The sequence below is a fragment of the Carassius carassius genome, chromosome 50 (genome assembly GCF_963082965.1).
Source record: "Carassius carassius chromosome 50, fCarCar2.1, whole genome shotgun sequence".
Classification (NCBI taxonomy): domain Eukaryota; kingdom Metazoa; phylum Chordata; class Actinopteri; order Cypriniformes; family Cyprinidae; genus Carassius; species Carassius carassius.
In genome coordinates, this window is record NC_081804.1 from 13,191,386 (window position 1) to 13,213,245 (window position 21,860).

At 36.5% G+C, this 21,860-nt stretch overlaps 1 protein-coding gene across 1 annotated transcript in view; it reads left to right on the forward strand.

Moving 5' to 3' along the window:
* LOC132133015 (talin-2-like) overlaps positions 1-21,860 on the forward strand; it is a 178,300-nt gene that overhangs the window by 87,764 nt on the left and 68,676 nt on the right. Inside the window, exons 2-6 of the mRNA XM_059545669.1 lie at positions 10,971-11,144; positions 12,329-12,426; positions 12,534-12,663; positions 14,936-15,088; positions 15,341-15,483. Of these exons, the coding sequence (XP_059401652.1) occupies positions 11,009-11,144; positions 12,329-12,426; positions 12,534-12,663; positions 14,936-15,088; positions 15,341-15,483 (660 nt within the window). The 5' untranslated portion in view covers positions 10,971-11,008. The remainder of the gene's footprint in view (positions 1-10,970; positions 11,145-12,328; positions 12,427-12,533; positions 12,664-14,935; positions 15,089-15,340; positions 15,484-21,860) is intronic.

Consider the following 21,860-nt stretch of genomic DNA (forward strand, 5'->3'; position numbering starts at 1 on the left):
GTCAACTCGCCCCGTTAATTCTTTTTAAGCCACACAAAGTTAACATGTTGGTATTTCTTGCTCTGTAACTGCCATAAAATAAAAGTTTATTGATCTTTGAAAAGGTGTACCTGCGTTGTTATGCCATTATCATCATATTAGTTGAAACTGGTCTTAGAATGACGATATTATCATTTATCGTGATAATTTCTTGGACATTTTATCATTCAGCAAAATTTGTTATCGTGACAGGCCTATTTTGTGCTTGTACTTTGGCTGGCTTAGGCCTGTCATGGATAAATAAACATTACACTAAAACTTTCTGTCTTAATGAATAATTAATTGAATCATTAATTCAAATGATTTGTTCAAAACGGTTGATTCATTTAGAATGAATCAAGTGACTGTCTTTATGAATTGATCATTAAATCACTAACTCTACTCGTTTAACAGCTCAAACAGATTCATTTAGGAATGAAACACCGCAGTGTTGCTCGGAGTGATTTTTTTTTTTTTTACGTAATGAGGTCCAAAACAACATTGGACCCCATTGACTTCCACTGGACAAAAACAGTTCAAACACTTCAAAATTAATTCTTTTGCCGTTCCAAAACTAAAGGATGTTTATTTTAGATGTTTAAAGAGTTCCTCATTCTCAGCTCACATCATTGTGCAGTTTCACAATCTTTCCGGTTGAAAGCAGCACTATGTCTAGTGCATACCAGAGCAGCTAGGCTAAGCGGATGATCATAGTGATAGAGAGCTCTTGTGTTTGTGTGCGTTTCAGAGCGAGCGTGCTGTAGATCACCCTCATGTCTTTCCATATCTCCATCTCCCTCAAAATATCCTGTTTGTCTTTCCAGGCTAAAGTTCACTCAGACCATCCCCTAAATAGATAGACTGTTTTCATTTGATGAAAAAATTATATAAAAAAAACAAGACCTATGATCGTCCCTCCATTTATTTGACCTTCATCAATATTACCTTTTGATATCACCCTTCTTTTGTTCCGGTGCCAATGTTTATAATAAAAGTCTTACAAAGATAGGCTTTGTTTAACGCAACCATCCCGGCCTCTCATTGCTAACAGCTGGCCGGTGATGTTTACAAATCACAGCTGGAGGTTCTTGGGTCCGTCTTCCAAAGCCGTTTGGAATTCTTGCTCCGGTTCCGAGCGCAAACGCTTCCAGATTGTTGCTCTACAGGGCCTGATTCTCATACCAACTGGGGCATGAGAAAATGGTTTGGGAAAGCACATAGACACACATTTGCACACAGTGTGGTCATTAGCGTCAGAAGTTTCAGAAGTTTGTGACTCACTGCTTTAAGATGTTCAGAGAAGGCTTATTTGGACATCTGGCGGAGTTGCTGTTAAACACATTAAAGAAGTTCATAAGAATTAAAAAATGATAACATCTGTTAGGGCTGGACGATTATGGCCTAAAATCAAAACCTCGATTAATTGAACATTTTACCTCGATTACGATTAATGAACGATTATTTTGTTTCTGTTTTATTTTTTTGCCCTCATAGTTCACTGACAAGGTTTGTACTGTAAATAGGATTAACTATCAGCAGTTATTTTATCTATGTTCGTAACATTTCTTACTAGGGTTGGGTATCGTTTGAATTTTATCGATTCTGATTCTGCTTATCGATTCTGATTCTTATCGATTCCAATAAGATAAAAAATCCAATATAAAAAAATTAAGTCAAATATTTAGATGTCAAACATCTTTTCAAAGCATTCTGTTGCAGCTGAATAACATGAGCAAAAATCAGCAGCCTCAAAACACTGCAAGACGAATTTTGCCTGTGATTAAAAAAATACCATAGCAAAAACAACTAGATTAATATAAATACAAATATTAAAGTGTTAAAGACAAGTAAACAGTCAGTAATAAGATAGGAACAAACAAATCAATTAGCAATATCATAAATAAATGCAACTAAACAAAATTTCAGGTACAGAAACTGTAATTAAAAGTTTAAAAACAATGCATAGTTTTCTTTTTATAAATAAAATAAAGATTAATCAAGTAAAGTTATTAAATATATTCAGTCAAGATCAGTGAATGATTTTCTTTTGTTCTTTGATTAACATTAATGACAAGCAGCGCGTTTATTAGGCTGTTGTCTCTTTAAGCAAAAATACTGCACATGTGTGTTTTCTTTCTCATCTATTTATGTTCACGTAAGACAAAAACGGCTGCGTTTATGATGATATCCTGATGTAGTTTTCTGTATCGTATTTTTGACTCGGAACAACCTTTTCTACAGTTAAAATATACAGAACAGTCCGAGAATGGACACAAACCGGGAACCCGCAGCGTGACCGCCAACCGCTGCTCTGTATGCACGCGCTTGTGCTTCACGTGCGCTGCACACAAACATGCTATAATAAGTTTTGAGATTCTAAGCTACTTTAGTGATAAATCACAGGACAGCGCTGACAACTAGTTTCTGTGTTCCTCTGTGCACGCGATCTTCATAGCTCCTGTTTATATGAGTGTTCGTGCCACAATGCAGCTGCGCGAACATGGCTCGATATAATAATACACATCCGATCGTCTAATTGCTTGAATTTCGAAACCATAAAACAAATACAACTGACAAAGTTTAGTGAAGACGCAAGGCTCACCGCTCGCGCACCATCAGTATGTGTTGAACCGGCATTCACCTCCGTGTTTTGCTTTTATGCCACTGACTGGACGGGGCAGAGTCATGTAGTATGACATACGCGCTAGTATGCTTTTAAGGGGGAAGTATTAACAGGATTAAATAACCGACATGGGTAAATTACGTCGGTTAGAGGTTATGATTTTCGGTTTTGATTACTTTTCGATTAATCGTCCAGCCCTAACATGTGTTGTACTAACTGTTTGTCGTGTGTAAACAGTAAACAGAATGCTTATAGCAACGCATATTTAATAGTTCAGTCTCGACTTAAAAAATGAATTTGTCCAAGCTCACACCACTAACCAATTCTAGATGAACTGTAGCAATAGACATCATATGCCTGGACTGGCCATGGAAGTAACAGTTAATCACTGTTTGATTCATTTTATACACAAAAATGGCAAAGGCAAAATGCAAATATGCAGTTTTCTGGAGTCAAGGTATAGTGGTTTTTGACAGTATGCTGTAAGTTTTTACAAGGTCTACTTCTGAACAACACTTGTTTTTTTTTTAACATTGTACAAAGTGTTATGTTATGCATACACATTTTAATGTTAAGAAATCTATATTTTGTTGTAAACTAACAATGACGCATCTTTGTAGTATTTCGAAGCATCTTGGAGACTTTGATTGACTAGAATGGATGATGACATTATTGCAGATTATTTGTAGATTTATAAAATTTTATTACAAAAACTTATTTTATATACACTACTGTGCAGACGTTTGGGTTGCTTTATTTAATAAAAAATACAGTAAAAATAGTAATATTTAGAATTACAGTTTAAAATGACTATTTTCTATTTACATTTATTTAATTATTGCTATGATGTCAAAGTTAAATTTTAAGCATCATCACTCCAGTCTTCAGTGTCACATGATCCTTCAAAAACCATTCTAATATGCTGATTTGCTGCTCCAGAATTATTTCTTATTATCATCAGTTCTGAAAATATTTATTCTGCTATATAATAATGTCTAAACTGCAATACATTTTCTGGGGCTCTGCTCTTTGCTTTTGTTATTACTGCAAATCACTGCACTGCAAACCCTTCCAGATGACCCCATCTTCTCCACCGACCCTCATGACTTGCCAGTTTTCATGACTGCATCCCCAAGCCTGTTTTCATGCGTCTTTTTGTCTACATCCGGAAACATTTTTTCATTTTTTTTTTCTTCTTTTTGATAAATAAAAAAGCATAACTTAATATGGGAGAAGCCCTGGCTCTGTTTGATTTAAAATCCAACATTAAAAGCAGATGATGCTCAGAAAGCATCAGGTTAGATTTCATGTCGGTTGCCGAGGCTGGACTGGCTAATTAGCTGATCTTAAACTTTCTGTAAGGGTCATGGAGGAGATACGCTGTTAGGACTGCAAAAAAATTGATTGATTAATTGATTTTTACAGTTATTGTATTTTCTTATTGTAGTGCAGGGCTCCAAACAAAAAAATCGAGTAAGGAGCCATTGGCTCATATAAGAAAAAAACTTAGGTGCCAAATGATTTTTTTAGGTGCAACAGAATAAAAATGTTTTATGCGTTTTGTTTAAATTATTTATTTTACATTTTAACTTTTTAATCATACTGAAGTGTTTATGTCTCATCTTTTCTTGACTTTATCAGCATTTTCATCCATCTTGTAGATGACCTGGGAATGAAGGTTCACTTAAAGTGGGAGCTAAATGTCTTTTCCAACTTGAAACATACAGGCATGCGTTGTTTATTACACAAAATCTGTACCAATATCATGGACCATAAGCATCACTTGGCCCCTGAGTATAGTTTGGAGTCCTCCTCAATGCATCCTGTAAATGTTGTCATACTCTCTTAAAAATAAAGGTGCTTCATGATACCATAGAAGAACCTTTTTTCCTGTCTAAATGGTTTCATAAAGAACCTTTAACATTTGAAGACAATAACAGATTATGAAAAGGTCAGAAAGAGATTGTTCTTCAAAGATCCTTTGACTGAATGGTTCTTTGTGGAACCAAAATTGTTTTGTGAAGAACCTTTTAAGCTCCTTTATTTTTAAGAGGGCATGTCTTTCACACTTTCAGTCTGTTTTTCTTAATTAGTAAAATTAAATTTTATTGGAGGAGTTGAATCATGTAGACAACAGGTTAAGTAAAAATATAAAAATTCAATAGCTCATAAATATAGCAAAATGCTCCTTTTTATAGTTATTTTTCTAGCTGACTGATGAGCTTAGGACACCGACAGGTTACAGAAGTTAATTTTACGTGGCAATGTTTACAAGCTTTACACGTTTTTCGCAGTTTGAAAGTGTTGTACTGTAGAATCTCTTATAAAATAGCCTAACTTTTGATGTTAATTCATGTTCATTATGTACTCTAGTAGTAAAGAGCAAGGTATGATAGGTTCACGTGCTGCTTGAACTGAGGCACTACTCGCGATCGCGCCTGCCGCATTAGGGGCCGTTCACATGTCCCGTCTTTTGCACGCTCAAGTTCGTTATTTCAAATGTAGGCGCGCGGTATGCGTGCGTGCTCATAATGAAAGCGGCGCGCCTAGCGTTTTCCACGCGTTTTTAGGCGCGATATGTCAACGGCCCCTTAAAGAGCACCAAAACTGTATTTATTGTTTGAATTTTGTTACGAATTTGGAATAATTTTAAAGCTGATACTTTGTAAATTAAAAAGTAACAAAGCACAAAGCTTTTTGTGATTACTGGACGGAAAGTGCACTTCAAATAATGAAGTTCATGCATTAACAGAACACAGCATGGACTAAGATCTTGTTAAGAACAGTGTTGGGGAGTAACTAGTTACATGTAACGGCGTTACGTAATTTAATTACAAAATTATTGTAACTGTAATTAGTTACAGTTACTACGAACAAATGAGTAATTAAATTACAGTTACTTATGAAATTTTTAACGATTACAAAGGGGATTACATTTGAATATTTACACACATCCACATACAGATTTAACTGATTTCTTTCCCAAATTACACTGACTATTCTGAGACATACCGCCCTGATAATTTCCGGGATGCGGAAACACAGTCTGGTTCATAGAATCCAGTCATAAAAACGGAATGCCTAACGCGGACGGAATATGCCACATTTTGGATGACTAAATCAAAAGTAGGTCAGTACACTTGAATCAAAACATGACATCGACTAGTGTCTGTGAATATTAAGCCCCAAAAATGCAATATATGACTTCCACATTCTGCCTGTCTGTGGAAATCAGGCGCGGACTGGACACCGGGAGAACCGGGACAATTCCCGGTGGCCTGGCAGCCGATTTTACCCCACTATTTAATATCATTATTGTATAATTGCCTGCCGAATGTACTAAAGCGATCATTTGCGAATCCGCCATTTGATAATTAAATCTCTAATAAGTCAAGTGTTAGTCATGACTCGCGCGCTCTCCGCGCCTCCGCCAAACGGTTTGGATCAGACTCAGAGTAATCAATGAGAGAGAGAGAGAGAGAGAGGGAGAGAGAGAGAGAGAGGGAAGGAGAGAGAGAGAGAGGGAGGGAGAGAGGGAGGGAGAGAGAGACAGAGAGAGAGACAGAGAGAGAGCGAGAGAGGGAGGGAGAGAGAGGGAGAGGGAGAGAGGGAGGGAGAGAGAGAGAGAGAGAGAGAGAGAGAGAATAAAGTGGACTGTGGAAGCGCACAGCTGGAGCAGAGAAGCAGAACTACTGTTCAGGGTTTTAGGTCAGTTTCATCTGTAAAGATGCTTTTTTGTCTTTATTTTATTTTATTTTTTTAATCAAGCAGCAGCACGTTGCTCACCAGCCATCACTCAAAATACTAAAGGACATCATTATTATCTGTTGTAATGTTACAGTAGGAATTTATCTGAAAAAAATTCCGATTTAAATTTACATTTTAATATTTAACTATAAATCCAGAGAAAATGGTTACTATTGTTTAAATGTGATAACCAAAAATGTAAAAGTATTTTACAAATGTATTTATTTAAAAATAAATACAAATCCATTTGCAAGAAAACAAAAAAAAAACAAGGTTATTTTACTTTTATATAGGCTAATAAAAGCAAGGTTAATTTTTGTAAAGGAAAAACATGACTCGTGTACAGTATTAGGATTTTTCTATAAAGATTTTGTAGTATTGTAGAGTATTGTATTGTAAAGTATAGTTTTGTTCAATCTTGAGTATTAAAGTCACGAGAGATGGATAACAGGGCAAAATAAAGAGACTGAAGAGAAAAATGGAAGTGAAGATGCAGTTCAGGAGACAACTTTTAATTATTTTGCATATTCCCAAATTAAAGATTTAAACCTTTTTTATGTCAGGTCCATACAAAAAAATATATTTGTCCATGAATTTGTTTGTATGAATTTTCCAGTCTGAATTTTTTCCCAGTCTGCCCTTCCTGTAAATTAATGGCAAAGACATGGTTTCATTTACTACACATAGGCCTACTGAAGCTCGCAGTGTTTTCAACCTCTGCTGCCTCAATATAGGAGTACACGAGCACATAAACATAATTTCTAGAACTGCTCTGTGTCACTTCATGTGCATTTTACTTATTTTGAGAAAACTATCATCATATCATATACAAAGAGACAGCAGTTTAAAAAAACACCAATGTTTCAGGAGTTTATTACACAGAATACGTCACATGTTTATTAGATAACTGTATTTAAGTTGATGTATATGCTTTTATTTATTATTCTTTAAATTTCACAAATTTAGAAAAGTAATCAAAAAGTACTCAAAAGTAATTAGTTACATTACTTTAATAAAGTAATTGAAAAAGTTACACTACTATTACATTTTAAACAGGGTAACTTGTAATCTGTAACCTATTACATTTCCAAAGTAACCTTCCCAACATTGGTTAAGAAGAAGCCTTATGATTATAAACGAGAACTGTTAAAGATATTGCCAATATCCACACAGATGACAGCTTTACCTGTTGTAGTTTGTTCAAGTTATGAACGAAATAGACGCTGTTTTTCTGCACTTTCTCTTCAAGTCTCCATCGTTTCTCTCTCTCGCGCGTTTATCAGGTGTATGTCAGATGAGGACTGTTTAAAACTCTTTTTCCCACTAAAACTTCGATGCGCATTCTCTCAATGCACGAACATAACAAAAGATGTGAATGCAAAACAATCAGGAAGGCATTACATGCAATTATTTTAAGCGATAACATGTAGATAATATGTCGCCAGTGGCGACCTCAGCAAAAACTTCAGTCGCATTTTAATATTTATGGTCGCAAATGCGACCATTTTAGTCACAGTTTGGAGCCCTGTAGTGTATTTGTTTTTTTTTTGTAATTTGTTATTAAAGCCAGTTGCATACTTTTCCATTAGGTGCATAAATCCAGTGACAGATCAGATTTGTTTCAGTGAATTGAAAAAACTAGAATAAACACAAAATTTACTAGAGAGCTCCAAAACACAGATTTGAATCTAACTAGTGTAACATTAGGGTTATATAAATGGCTGTTTACCTTACCCACCCCTTTGACAATTCCTCTGGCATCCCACCACCTTCCCCACTCCACCTTTAGTCTCTATAATTAAATCAATCACAGGGGGTTGTGTTTAAGGAAGGAGGCAGAGTCAAGTCTCTTTTTCTTCTCCAGTGTAGACAGCAAATCAAATCTGTTTCAAATCTGATTCTTAAAGTTTTGAACATTTCCACCTGTTTTCAGACCTAGGTATGCATGGAATCTTCATCCACAGAATTTAACTTACGACTTTCACCTGGTGTAAAATAAAACGGGTGCTTTTATCTGTGGACCAGATTATCATAGTGGCTTGTATGTAACCACCTGGATCACCCTAGAAACCAACTAGCAATGGCTTAGCAACCAAATAGCAAGTCAAGCACTATTACCATTTAATTTCAAATTAGCACATTGTTCCAAATTTAAATCCATTACTCCTGTTTTCCATCACAATAATTTGAAAAAGTGCACAGGGCTTTGATTAATTCTTATATTACTGTTGCGATTTATTTCTGCTTTCCCACTGTCCCCCAGGAGTCAATTATTGGTGCTTGTAGAGAGTCACATGCTGTTTAGAGGATCAGCAGTGTGAGAGGTGGAATGCTTTGAGCCTGGCTGGAGGTTCGGTAAGAAAAGAGAGGTATTTTGCAGCGTCTGTCACGAATGGAAGTGCCCAGTGCAGGGCTTCTGGGAGGTTGCAGACAAGAGATTAAGGGGGCAGGTGGTACGTCGTCTATCTCTCCCTCCATCTCTCAGACTCAGTGAGCCACAGGGTTGCCATCATGTGCATTGTGCATTTTTGGGGGGAGTCACAAAATAAAAGACTAATAAAACACTAATCTTGAAGCTGGAAATAAGACACTAATCTTGTCTTTTCATAAAAAGGTCAAAGTATGTAATATTTTAAAAGACTTATTGACCTTATTCAGAAAAATATTACTCTCATGTGGCATTTGGCAAGTGTAAATTTTGGTTTCGTGTGTGTGTGTGGTTTCTGTCGGACTTCCCATCTGGTCCACAGTACCTCTGCATGTCCTTGTATGCCTTAACTATGAAAGAAAGGACTATACAGAGCTATGCTCCCTGTGTGCTTATTATTGTGTGTATGTGTGCACTGAGTGAGAAGATATTGTGGAGCTAATTCACAAGTCTATTATCAAGAAAAGATTAGCTAGTTCTCTCTGTCTTCTTTTGAAGTATTCCTGGCTCTGGTGAGATACTATCAGACAGACACATCTCACTTTATTCTAGACTCTCAATCGCTTCGGCTGGACTGTCTGTGATTCCTGGGCTGTTTATAATGGTTACTTTGATTTGAGAGTGTCTCCCCTCTATTTCGTCTGAGTTTCTGAATTTTTTTTTTTTTTAGTTTGTTACTTGATTTTAAAGTACTTTGTCAAGCAGAAGTGCCACAGAATGGTCAGGGACAGAACTATCTGTACTGATGCATTTTTAAGAATCTGATACAAATGAGACGGCAGTTTGACCATGGATGCGAAATCCTTGTTTGATATCTGATCTGCTTTCTGTTAAGAGTCAATTCTCTTGTATGAATCTGATCTCAGTTACATGTCTGAATGGTTACAAATTAAATCTCTGGTACAAATCTGATCTCTGTTACAAGTCAGATCTCTGCTCTGAATCTGATTTCTGTTGCAGATCTCATCTAAGTCTGATCTGTTATGAGTCAAATGTCTACTATCAGTCTGATCTCTGATATGAGTGAAAACTCTTATACAATCCTGATCTCTGTTATGAGTCTGATCTCAGTTCCGAATTGCATCTCTTTTACGAATGAAATCACTGGTACAAATTTAATGTCAGTTACAAGTCAAATGCCTGCTCTGGATCTGACTTCTGTTGCAAATCTGATCTTTCATTTGAGTTTGATCTGTTACGGGTCAAATTTCTGGTATAATCTAATCACATTTGTGAGTCTGATGTCTGGTACAAGTCAAATCTCTAATATGACACTAATCTCAGAAGTCAGATCTCTGCTCTGAATCTGATTCTTTGAGTCTGATCTGTTAGGAGTCAAATCTTTGGTAATAATCTGATCTTTTGCTAGTCTGATCTCTGGTGTGAATCAAATCTCGCATACAAATCTGACCTCAGTCACTAGTTTGATCTCAGTTCCAAACAAATCTCTGGAAGTCAGTAACAAGTCTGATCTCTGCTCTTAGGCTGATGTCTTAAGAGTCAAATCTCTAGTATGAATCTGATCTCAGTTGCAAGTCACTTCTCTACTTTGATGTCTTTTGTAAATCTGATTTCTGCTCCGAGTTTGATGGTTATGATAAATCTGATCTTGTAGCTTGATGCTGGTCTCTACTGATATCTTGCAGGGTCAGTGAAAACACTATCATAATTTAGAAATATTCTGCTTGATCTCAGTCTCTCTATAACCACTTTTACTGATTTTTTTAAAACTGGAAGGTTTCTCTCATGCAAAGATTACATTTCATAGCTGTGATATTTGGTAGAGGTTGAGTGAGCTTAGGCTAAATACCCAGTTGGCAGTAGATTCTTTTCCTCTGCTCAGTATTTAAAGGGCAGTGCTGTTCTACTAATCTAATAACTACATTACAGACGTCTCTTGGCAGTAAGAAGCTCATATTGTAAGCCTACACAAAGCTCTGATCTCTCTCTCTTATCTTCAGTGGCAGGCACATTTCATTTATTTAGTGCTGGGGTTGAACTGAAGTGCAAAACATTTGCATTCACATTTACTTCTGTTCTCGTTAATCCAGATTAAACCATGTTTTGATGTAGTGTGTGGACCTCAAAGAATGAATGGGTTGTTGGTAGTTTCAGAGAAATGGACAGATTGTTTTTTTTTTTCGCTTTCTACAGGTGTGCTAGTGGGCACTCCCATTCAAGCAGCAGTCACGATGGTGGCCCTGTCGCTGAAGATTTGCGTCCGACAGTGCAATGTGGTCAAGACGATGCAGTTTGAGCCCTCAACTCCGGTTTACGACGCCTGCCGGATTATCAGAGAGCGAGTTCCAGAGGCCCAAAGTGGACAAGGTAAGACTTGCAAAATATTCCTCTAGGCTTCCCGGCATTTTACACACTTCCATGAGACTACAAACCCCCACCCACCCCATCATTTTTGATGGCAAAAATATTGGCAACACTGTTGCTTTGTGATGCTATCAAAACATTTCTGTTTGTCTGAGCATCACAACCAGCAACACTGGCTCAACCAGTAGTATGAATTTGGGGGCAAGGCTACCTTTTTGTTCAACCAATGCCAGGTGGGGGAGTGTTCGGTAAATTTTTTGCAAGTCTTTTTATAGTTCTGTGTGCAAATATTAGCACTTAAAATTGCATGCTTTTTATCTGGCCTTGATGACATCATCTGAAAAAGAAAAGTCATTTTAGAGACTTGTTTTTATTGGAATAAAATACACAGAATTATTCAAAACAGGAATATTAATTTAAGTGAATAAGGTCAATTTTGGATTCATATTGACTCATTAGCACATTTTGTGAAATAATTTCTGAGGAAAACTCTAGAATTGCTTCGAATGGATTTAGATATGGTACAACCTATTAGAGAAACTGAGAATTCTACGCTTTTTGCAGCTGATAGTTTTATCAAAGTATTACTGAAACACACTAGGGCCAGGGTGTACATTTATGTTTGGTCTAAATTTAGTAAAAATCTGCAGAGCTTGACAGAAGTTTGGGTTTGGCTTAAATCTTTATACCAGCACTTTCACATCATTAGATGGTGCTGTATCCATCATGTCAAAAGTGTTACGCTATGTGCAACCTCAGCTGATGGCCGGTTCTGCTTGAGAGTGAGTCCGATGGACAAGAGTTCTCTCACTTTCCATCTCCACTCACAAAGTCAAGCATTAATGCTCTCTTGTTCAATGGAGCTTGCGAAATGGACTTGTAACAGCTCAACAGGAGTCATCACATGGGATGAGTCTGCAGCGCCGCTACTCCGTGTACATTCATTATACGGCAAGCTACAGTTATATGACTGTTGTCCCTTGTGATGCACATGATTGCTTCCCACGATGGCCACAATGAATTGGGCTCATCTTATAAATGTCAGTTTGTTTCTTTTAGGATCAAAGACAAATGGCTTTGTGGTTTAATGAGGAGTCTGATATTTATTACGAACATTTGTAGACCGGATTGATCTCTTTGATTTACTGTCTACTTCTAATGTTTTAATTATATAAAAATTATTGCAGCATCCGATTACGGACTCTTCTTGTCCGATGATGACCCCAGAAAAGGAATTTGGTTGGAATCAGGGCAGACCCTTGATTACTACATGCTGCGGAATGGGGTAAATCACATTATTTGACTTATATGTATTCTCTTCAGACTTTCGTAAGTTTTTATTTCCATTGTGATTCTAAGCTTCATTTCAGCATTTGTTCTCGTCATGTACAGGACGTCCTTGAGTACAAGAAAAAACAGAGACCTCAGAAAATCAAAATGCTGGATGGTACAATCAAAACCATAATGGTGGATGACTCCAAAACAGTAGGGGAGCTGTTGGTCACCATCTGCAGTAGGATAGGTGGGTCCTTCTTTTATCCTGTCAAGTTTGGTAGAAATATTGGGCTTGTTTTTTTTTTTTTTTTGGTTAAATGCAGTGTACAGTAACAGTAATTTAACTTCTTAACTTAAAGCAATAGTTCACCCAAAAAAATTTTTATTATCCAATGATTCTCAACCTCAAGCCATCCTAGGTGTATATGACTTTCTTCTTATAGACAAATACAATTGGAGTTAAATTAAAGGGATAGTTCACCCAAAAATGTAAATTTGATGTTTATCTGCTTACCCCCAGGGCATCCAAGATGTACGTGACTTTTTTCTTCAGTACAACACAAATTATGATTTTTAGTTTCAGTTGCTGCAGTCTCTGTCGTACAATGCATGGCAAATGGTAACAGAATCTATGAGAGTAAAAAAAACATGCACAGACAAATCCAAATTAAACCCCGCGGCTCGTGATGATACATTGATGTGTAGAGAGACAAAACAATCGGTCAGTTCAAGAAACTGAACAGTATTTATATAGTTTTTTTCTTTACCTCTGATTCACACAATGTCCGAACTATTTGAACTCAAGAACGTGAGGCATTCTTCTTGCATTATGGCAGATCGCAGACTTATATGTGCATTACTGCCACCTATCTCTCAAGTGGACCATTGACACTCTATCTACAATCTCAGTTAGGAGTGTCAATGGTGCACTTGACAGATAGGTGGCAGTAATGCACTTCGCCAGTCTGCAATCCGTCATAATGCAAGAAGAAGAAGAATGCCTCACGCGCTAGCTGCTGTGAAGCTCGCTAATGGTTCAGACATTAAGTGAATCAGAGACAAAAATATATATATAAATACAGTTTTTTGCACAGACAGATCGTTTTGTGTCTTTACACATCAATGTATAGTCACGAGCCACAGGGTTTATTATGGATTTGTCTGTGCATGTTTTTTTTCTCTCATAAATTCTGTTACCATTTGCCTTGCATTGTAGGGCTGAGAGACTGCATGACTGAAGCTAAAAATCATAATTTGCATTCTACTGAAGAAACAAAGTCACCTACATCTTGGATGCCCTGGGGGTAAGCAGATAGATATCTAATTTTCATTTTTCGGTGAACTATACTTTTAAACATTGTCCTGGCTCTTCCAAATTTTATAATGTAAGTGAATGCATGTTGAGATTTTGAAGTCCAATAAAGTGCATCCATCCATCATAAAAAGTGCTCAACATGGCTCCAGGGGGGTTAATAATGGCCTTCTGATGCGAAACGATGCATTTGTGCGAGGAAAAATATCCATATTTAAAAGTTTATAAACAATAAATCTCTTGCTTCCATTAACTGTCCTACACGCATTCACTAGAGAGTGGCGTTCCAGCAGAAGAAGCTTATTTGTGTATATAAATTTTCTGTATTTTCCCATTTAGATAATTTAAACACATAAAAATTAATATACAGTACTGTACATTTTTCATACTGTACATTATGACGTTGTGATGCCTAAATTCACTTGTAATACTTTTAGTATTACAATAGGTTTATTAATAGTTTTAGTGTTTGTAATTGAGACAAAATAGCAAACAATTTTAATATTTGTCATTTATTGGTATCTGCCATATTTATAATACCGTATTTTTCGGACTATAAGTCGCACCTGAGTATAAGTCGCATTTATTTAGACCCAAGAACCAAGAGAAAACATTACCGTTTCCAGCCGCGAGAGGGCGCTCTATGCTGCTCAGTGTAGACTACAGGAGCAGTGAGCAGCATAGAGCGCCCTCTCGTGGCTGGAGAAGGTAATGTTTTCTCTTGGTTCATTTCTCTCGGTTCATGTCAAATTAATTTTGATAAATAAGTCGCACCTGACTATAAGTCGCAGGACCAACCAAACTATGAAAAAAAGTGCGACTTGTAGTCCGGAAAATACGGTACACTATAATCCAATATGTAATATTATAATACACCACTTGTAGCAAATAAACAATCTAATTTATTTTGTTCTCATTATGTCCAGTGTTGGATATATGACTCTTAAACATCACATGAAAAATATGACTTTACATGGTCCTTTTCTGTTTAAATGGCCAGTTTAATCGGCAGTGTGGCTGGATAAACATTAGCCTCCTCATTCCCTTATATTTTTTATTTATTTTCATTTTTCTGATCAATATACAATTCTGTACAATTTCCAATTCCTATTGCCTGAATGATATTTATTAAGATTCCCACAAAACCTATGCTGGAGAGATTGAAAGACAGACAGAGACAGAGTGCTGATTATCTCGTTCTCCACAGGAATCACTAATTATGAGGAGTACTCACTCATCCAAGAGCAGGTGGAGGAGAAGCGTGAGGATGGAATGGGAACGCTGAAGAAAGACAGAACCCTCCTGCGAGACGAGAGGAAGATGGAGAAGCTGAAAGCCAAACTTCACACAGATGATGATTGTGAGACTCTGGGCAACTGTGAAAATAAAACATTAGCAAACAACACGCCCCGCCAGATTTACACACACTGAGAGATTCTTATACAGGCTTAAAGAAACTTTACACAGTCCAAATATTTTAATGATATAATAAACGGTGTCATAGACCCCCTTAGTATATGCTCACTGGATTTGAAGTGTGTTGTTTTTACAAATGATTAAAAAAAATTTTTTTGGTTGTTAACCCTAACATGAACGAATGTTTCATTCATAGTGAACTGGCTGGACCACAGTAGGACGTTTCGGGAGCAGGGCGTAGAGGAAAGCGAGATACTACTATTACGAAGGAAATTCTTTTATTCTGACCAGAATGTGGACTCTCGTGATCCTGTCCAGCTCAACCTGCTCTTTGTACAGGTAAAAGATTGTTTTTGGTCACTTTTTTGCTATTTTTTTCTATTTCAGACCATATCCTGACTAGATGTTTTCATCAAAATGCAAAATACGTCACAACAAGATCACAGCCAATCAGACCATATTTGATATTAAACACAGTTATATGGAACATGTTTTTTGCCCAATGATATTTCACTGTGGGTGGAGCTAGTAGTCATGACTTAACAAATAGAAACCAAGCAGTTTAGAACAGAATAGATTCAACCTAAAAATAAATTATTCAGGGGACCTGTTATCACAGTTTAAATAAATTTGTGGTTGCAAGTTAAACATTCTAATTTAGTAAATTAATCAAACCTTTTAAGTTGAAAACATTAATTTGTTGAGTTCAGTTGACATAATAGTGTTGATCATTACATTAAATTAATATTGTGCTTAATTTAAACTGAATTTGTTTTTTTTTGTTTTTTTTTATAAGTTGCAGTAACTCGATAGAACTTTTTTTCTTGAAAAAAGATCATATAAATTGGTTCCAGGCTGAAAGATCCATTAGTTAAAAAATGTATACTTCAATCTTACAAATTAAGTTCTTCTAACTCCATGTAGTTTCTTGGTTGAACATAATTTCATTAGAAGTTGGCACAAAATGTGTGAAACTGTTGCATTATTATTAATTTTTTTGAGCTAACACATTATTTTTAGAGAATAGAATAGAATAGAATAGAATAGAATAGAATAGAATAGAATGAGCACTTGAAAGGGTTCTCATTGGCTAATGAATTTTAGAGTGACAGATTCTTGACCTGGAAGTACTTCACCCTGATGCCCTGCATAATTATTGATAATTACAATAATTATCGGCAACTTGTAAAGCGCTTTGGATGGCCATGTGGTCTGTTGAATGTGCTGTATAAATGCAGTCCATTTACCATTTACCATTCTAACTATTAATTAATTTCTCAGAGCCACTATTGCACAGACATTTAGGTGTTGTCTACAAGCAGTGAAATAGTGACATAGCTCTTATGAATTAATTACTGGTTAGCCGTGAAGGCAATGTGCATTATCTTCACAGTTGCTGATTTGTCGATTGCGTTTTCCTCAGCTGTAGGCAGTATGGATTACTTTTCCCTCGCATCTCCTCCTAATTATTTTTTTCCCTATTTTTTTTTTATATATATATATATAGAATATTGCATTGTTTTTTCAGATCGCAATGAATTTGAAATGCCAGAAAGCATAGCGAATCAAAAAAGTGTCTGTGCAGGAATTTGTACCAATGAGGTATGATTGGGGGTGGAGCTAAACAGCATGATGCAATACATTTTGATGGTTAGTTTAACACGATAAAAATAATTAGCGCAACTATTGAAGCACCAGTTGTTAGGGTTTTTTATGCATTTTTTTTTACCACTTATTAAAATAAATTGTGAATAAGCACAAGTGCTAAATATTTTTGCAAGGAAACTATGGGATTTGTTTTTTGATATTTTATTGCATCATCCATAGTTTGCATGTTTTTACACCTTGTTCTCTTTAGGCACTTTTTGGGTATTTCATAGTGTTTTCAGATTACAGCAGCAGAACTGTACAAATGCTGGATATCCACACACCACGCCACAGTATTATCAGACAACACGTACACCTCCATAACAATGTGCATGACTCAATACTCGTCAAATAATAAAGCACTCACCTGTCACTTGTAAATAAAGTCTGTGCTTCTGTCATTCCATGTCCCTTTACTCGTATTAAAAAAATAAACATGGCCAAATAACTTGTTGTGCTCGGTGCTAGCTGTTAGTCACTTATAGATGCAATCTTTGAAATGGCACACAATCCCGTTGTTAGCGAATTCAGTTTAACCTGTTAGCCAGCACCCCCCATTATGGGACTCACAGCTGAAACATAATTTTGGTGTCTTTGGAAAGAAAACCCTTTGGGATTTACTTTTTATCAACCAGATTAGATAATGCTCAAAATGTACAGCGTTTCCATTGCTCATGTTTGTATGTGTACTGCTTACACAAATGTAGCAAATCCAGTCTTTATAAGCTTTCCATTGAAAAACAGTGATCTGTCGTCAATGCTTGAGGCTTAGATCTTTATAATGATACATAGTTTGTCAAGATTAAATTTGTCCTGTTTCATTTAATCTATTCATAAACACTGACACGTGCGAGTTGAAAGGCTTTCAGGACGAGGGAGTCGGGGTGCATGCTAAGAGGTTAAGTAGTTTATCCTTCGGTTATTCCTCTATTGTCTGCAACAAGATCTGGTGTAGCTGCGCATTTTATTTGAAAATTCCCAACTAAATGATGGACTCAGTGTTGCCAAATTGGGCTACTTTAACAATGTTGCCGTGGGTTGTTTTTCATATCTGCTGGTTGAAGCGACCTCAGTGACATGATATTTAGCCCCTGGAATGTGAATTTTACCAGGAGAACCCCACCAAAAATGCGTATTTAACTCTTGGAATGCGTTTTTTAAATGTGGACATCTCGAAACACCAGAGGACGTGTTGTCATGGAACGTCAAAATTTGATTGGCTGATTATTCTGTCACTAATGCTCGTTACAAATCAGATTCAACGTCTTTGAACAAAAGGGAAGCACTATCTGTAGTGCTGGCCCTGTTTTTATACAGTCTATGTGCTGGCCCCATTTATGTAGGATATCCCAGTTCAACCTCAACGAAACTAATCATAGGCCATTTTGTGGACATTACACAAATGTCAATGTCAATGTCACCTTTATTTATATAGCGCTTTAAACAAAATACATTGCGTCAAAGCAACTGAACAACATTCATTAGGAAAACAGTGTCAATAATGCAAAAATGATAGTTAAAGGCAGTTCATCATTGGATTCAGTTATGTCATCTCTGTTCAGTTTAAATAGTGTCTGTGCATTTATTTGCAATCAAGTCAACGATATCGCTGTAGATGAAGTGTCCCCAACTAAGCAAGCCAGAGGCGACAGCGGCAAGGAACCGAAACTCCATCGGTGACAGAATGGAGAAAAAAACCTTGGGAGAAACCAGGCTCAGTTGGGGGGCCAGTTCTCCTCTGACCAGACAAAACCAGTAGTTCAATTCCAGGCTGCAGCAAAAACAGATTGTGCAGAAGAATCATCTGTTTCCAGTGGTCTTGTCCTGGTGGTCCTCTGAGACAAGGTCTTTACAGGGGATCTGTATCTGGGGCTCTAGTTGTCCTGGTCTCCGCTGTCTTTCAGGGCAATAGAGGTCCTTTCTAGGTGCTGATCCAGCATCTGGTCTGGATACGTACTGGATCCGGGTGACTGCAGTGACCCTCTGATCTGGATACAGACTGGATCTGGTGGCCACGGTGACCTCGGAACAAGAGAGAAACAGACAAATATTAGCGTAGATGCCATTCTTCTAATGATGTAGCAAGTACATAGGGTGTTATGGGAAGTGTTTCCGGTTCCGGTTTACCTAATTAATGCAGCCTAAAAATCCTTTAACGGATTTGGATAATAAAAGCATATTAGTATGTTATGTGTATGCCAGGTTAAAGAGATGGGTCTTTAATCTAGATTTAAACTGCAAGAGTGTGTCTGCCTCCCGAACAATGTTAGGTAGGTTATTCCAGAGTTTGGGCGCCAAATAGGAAAAGGATCTGCCGCCTGCAGTTGATTTTGATATTCTAGGTATTATCAAATAGCCTGAGTTTTGAGAACGTAGCGGACGTAGAGGATTATAATGTAAAAGGAGCTCATTCAAATACTGAGGTGCTAAACCATTCAGGGCTTTATAAGTAATAAGCAATATTTTAAAATCTATGCGATACTTGATAGGGAGCCAGTGCAGTGTTGACAGGACCGGGCTAATATGGTCATACTTCCTGGTTCTAGTAAGAACTCTTGCTGCTGCATTTTGGACTAGCTGTAGTTTGTTTACTAAGCGTGCAGAACAACCACCCAATAAAGCATTACAATAATCTAACCTTGAGGTCATAAATGCATGGATTAACATTTCTGCATTTGACATTGAGAGCATAGGCCGTAATTTAGATATATTTTTGAGATGGAAAAAAGCAGTTTTACAAATGCTAGAAACGTGGCTTTCTAAGGAAAGATTGCGATCAAATAGCACACCTAAGTTCCTAACTGATGACGAAGAATTGACAGAGCAACCATCAAGTCTTAGACAGTGTTCTAGGTTATTACAAGCAGAGTTTTTAGGTCCTATAATTAACACCTCTGTTTTTTCAGAATTTAGCAGTAAGAAATTACTCGTCATCCAGTTTTTTATATCGACTATGCAATCCATTAGTTTTTCAAATTGGTGTGTTTCACCGGGCTGCGAAGAAATATAGAGCTGAGTATCATCAGCATAACAGTGAAAGCTAACACCATGTTTCCTGATGATAAATGAAAAATAAAAATGAAATGTACCAAAATAATAATAATAATAATAAACATTTTTTACATAATTTTATTTTTTTAGGGCAATTGACTGTATGTGTGAACTTGTGAACCAATGAGGTTTAATTGTGGGCGGAGCTAACCAGCATGATGCAATGAAAACAATTGCACTGAGAAAACGCGTTCATTAAGATGATTAGTTTAGCACAGTAAAAATAATTATCACAATTAATGATGCACCTTTTTTTCACTTCCTGAAGCTAATATCTGTTCATGACTTCTTGTAGCTACCATTAAAACACACAAAAATACAATTAAAGCGACGCTATTGAAAAAAAATATATATATTTTTTTTTTTATTACATCACACTTTTATACTTCATCCTAATAAGGCACTTTTCATAGTGTTTTTTTTTTTTTTTTTTTTAGATCACAAACATGAAAAAATCACATATTTTATGCATCTATTTGGAAATTTTGGCCAATGAGATTTGATCGGGCAAACCAGAGCAAACTCCGCAAAAATAATATGGCTGGGATATTTTTAATATCTAAAAATAATTATTGCAAAACACGATCAATGAAATGTTTTTATTAAGGAAACAAGGGTGTTTATCATGTGATATTTTACTCCATCATGCTAAGTTTGCACTTGATCTTCCATGTGATTTTGTCACAAATTCACACAAGTGTATTTCGTTCTCTCTGGTATTATTAGAGTCATAAGGACTAGTGTCACAAAACGGTCAGTGGGTTTTCATGCATACGTGTTATGTAAATGCGTGTGTGAGTAGTGCAGTGTGAATGTGTGTGTCCACTCAAGGAGCTCTGCACTAGCGCGTAGTTTCCCTTGAGGCCGTGAGCTGTTGTAGCAGACGGAGCTTTCTGACCAGGCCTCTGGAGCACACAGCTTGCTGCAGATGCATTAGTGTCTGCCTGAGGATTTCATTCAGAGCAACTTTCCACTGACAAACATGAACATACTCTGTCATCTGCACTTAATAACTTATATGTTAGATGATGGATAAGCACTTTTTTGCCAATATAAGGTCAGTGTATCCAGGTTTGAATGGAGAGCATGGAAAAGAAATGTCTGTATCCTTGTTATTAATTGTGTTTGCAATATATCAAGTTTCCACATACTGTACACCTAAAAATACACAAAATACTTTGGCAATTTCATGTTACTGTGGTACTTTTATATGTCTCGTGGTATTATGCTTATGGTACACAACCAAAAATTATTGTACAAGAATGATAACCTACATTCTACACTGTATTACCTAGCATGGTGTTTTTAACCTTGGTACATGTCCAGATAATATGGTAATACCAGATTATTCAAATATGGTACCATATTAGTTTACCATAGTAAAGTATGTACTAGTGGTCGACCGATACATCGCCAATGCCGAAATATCGGTCGATTATTTGTAATTTTTTTAATATCTGCATCAGCCGATAAGTTTTTCTGCTTTTATTTTGATGGCGCTGAGAGCGGTAGTGCCTGAGCGCACACAGTGCTCATACTCTCTCGTTTGCTGTCGTTTTTAAGAAATTCTAACACGGATAGAAGTCTGTCTAATTATCAGATAGAACGGTTAAACAAATAATTTAATGTATACAGAAAGTCTTATAACGATTGATTTTATATTAGGCCTATTAGTAATAGAAAGGCAAACCTTATAATACTTTCTCGTTTGCCGTCAGCATTAAGCAAATATGCATTTATATAATTTAAACAAATCTTTGAATGACTAATGAACATTTAATTTCACAAACTTTGCAAACTTAGTCGAATCCAGCTGTGAGATCTTGTGAAGTTTGCATTTTTATCCAGCATGATCACATGTTCTCTGCATGATGGTCAGTCCGTGTGAGTTGAATGCTTTAAACTAAAAACCCGTGATTTCAAATAATACTGCGCATTATGCATTTGCACATATACTGTCATATTCATGTCATTTTCACTGTGTGCTGTATGTAAAATGAGTTACCCTGGCTTTATTT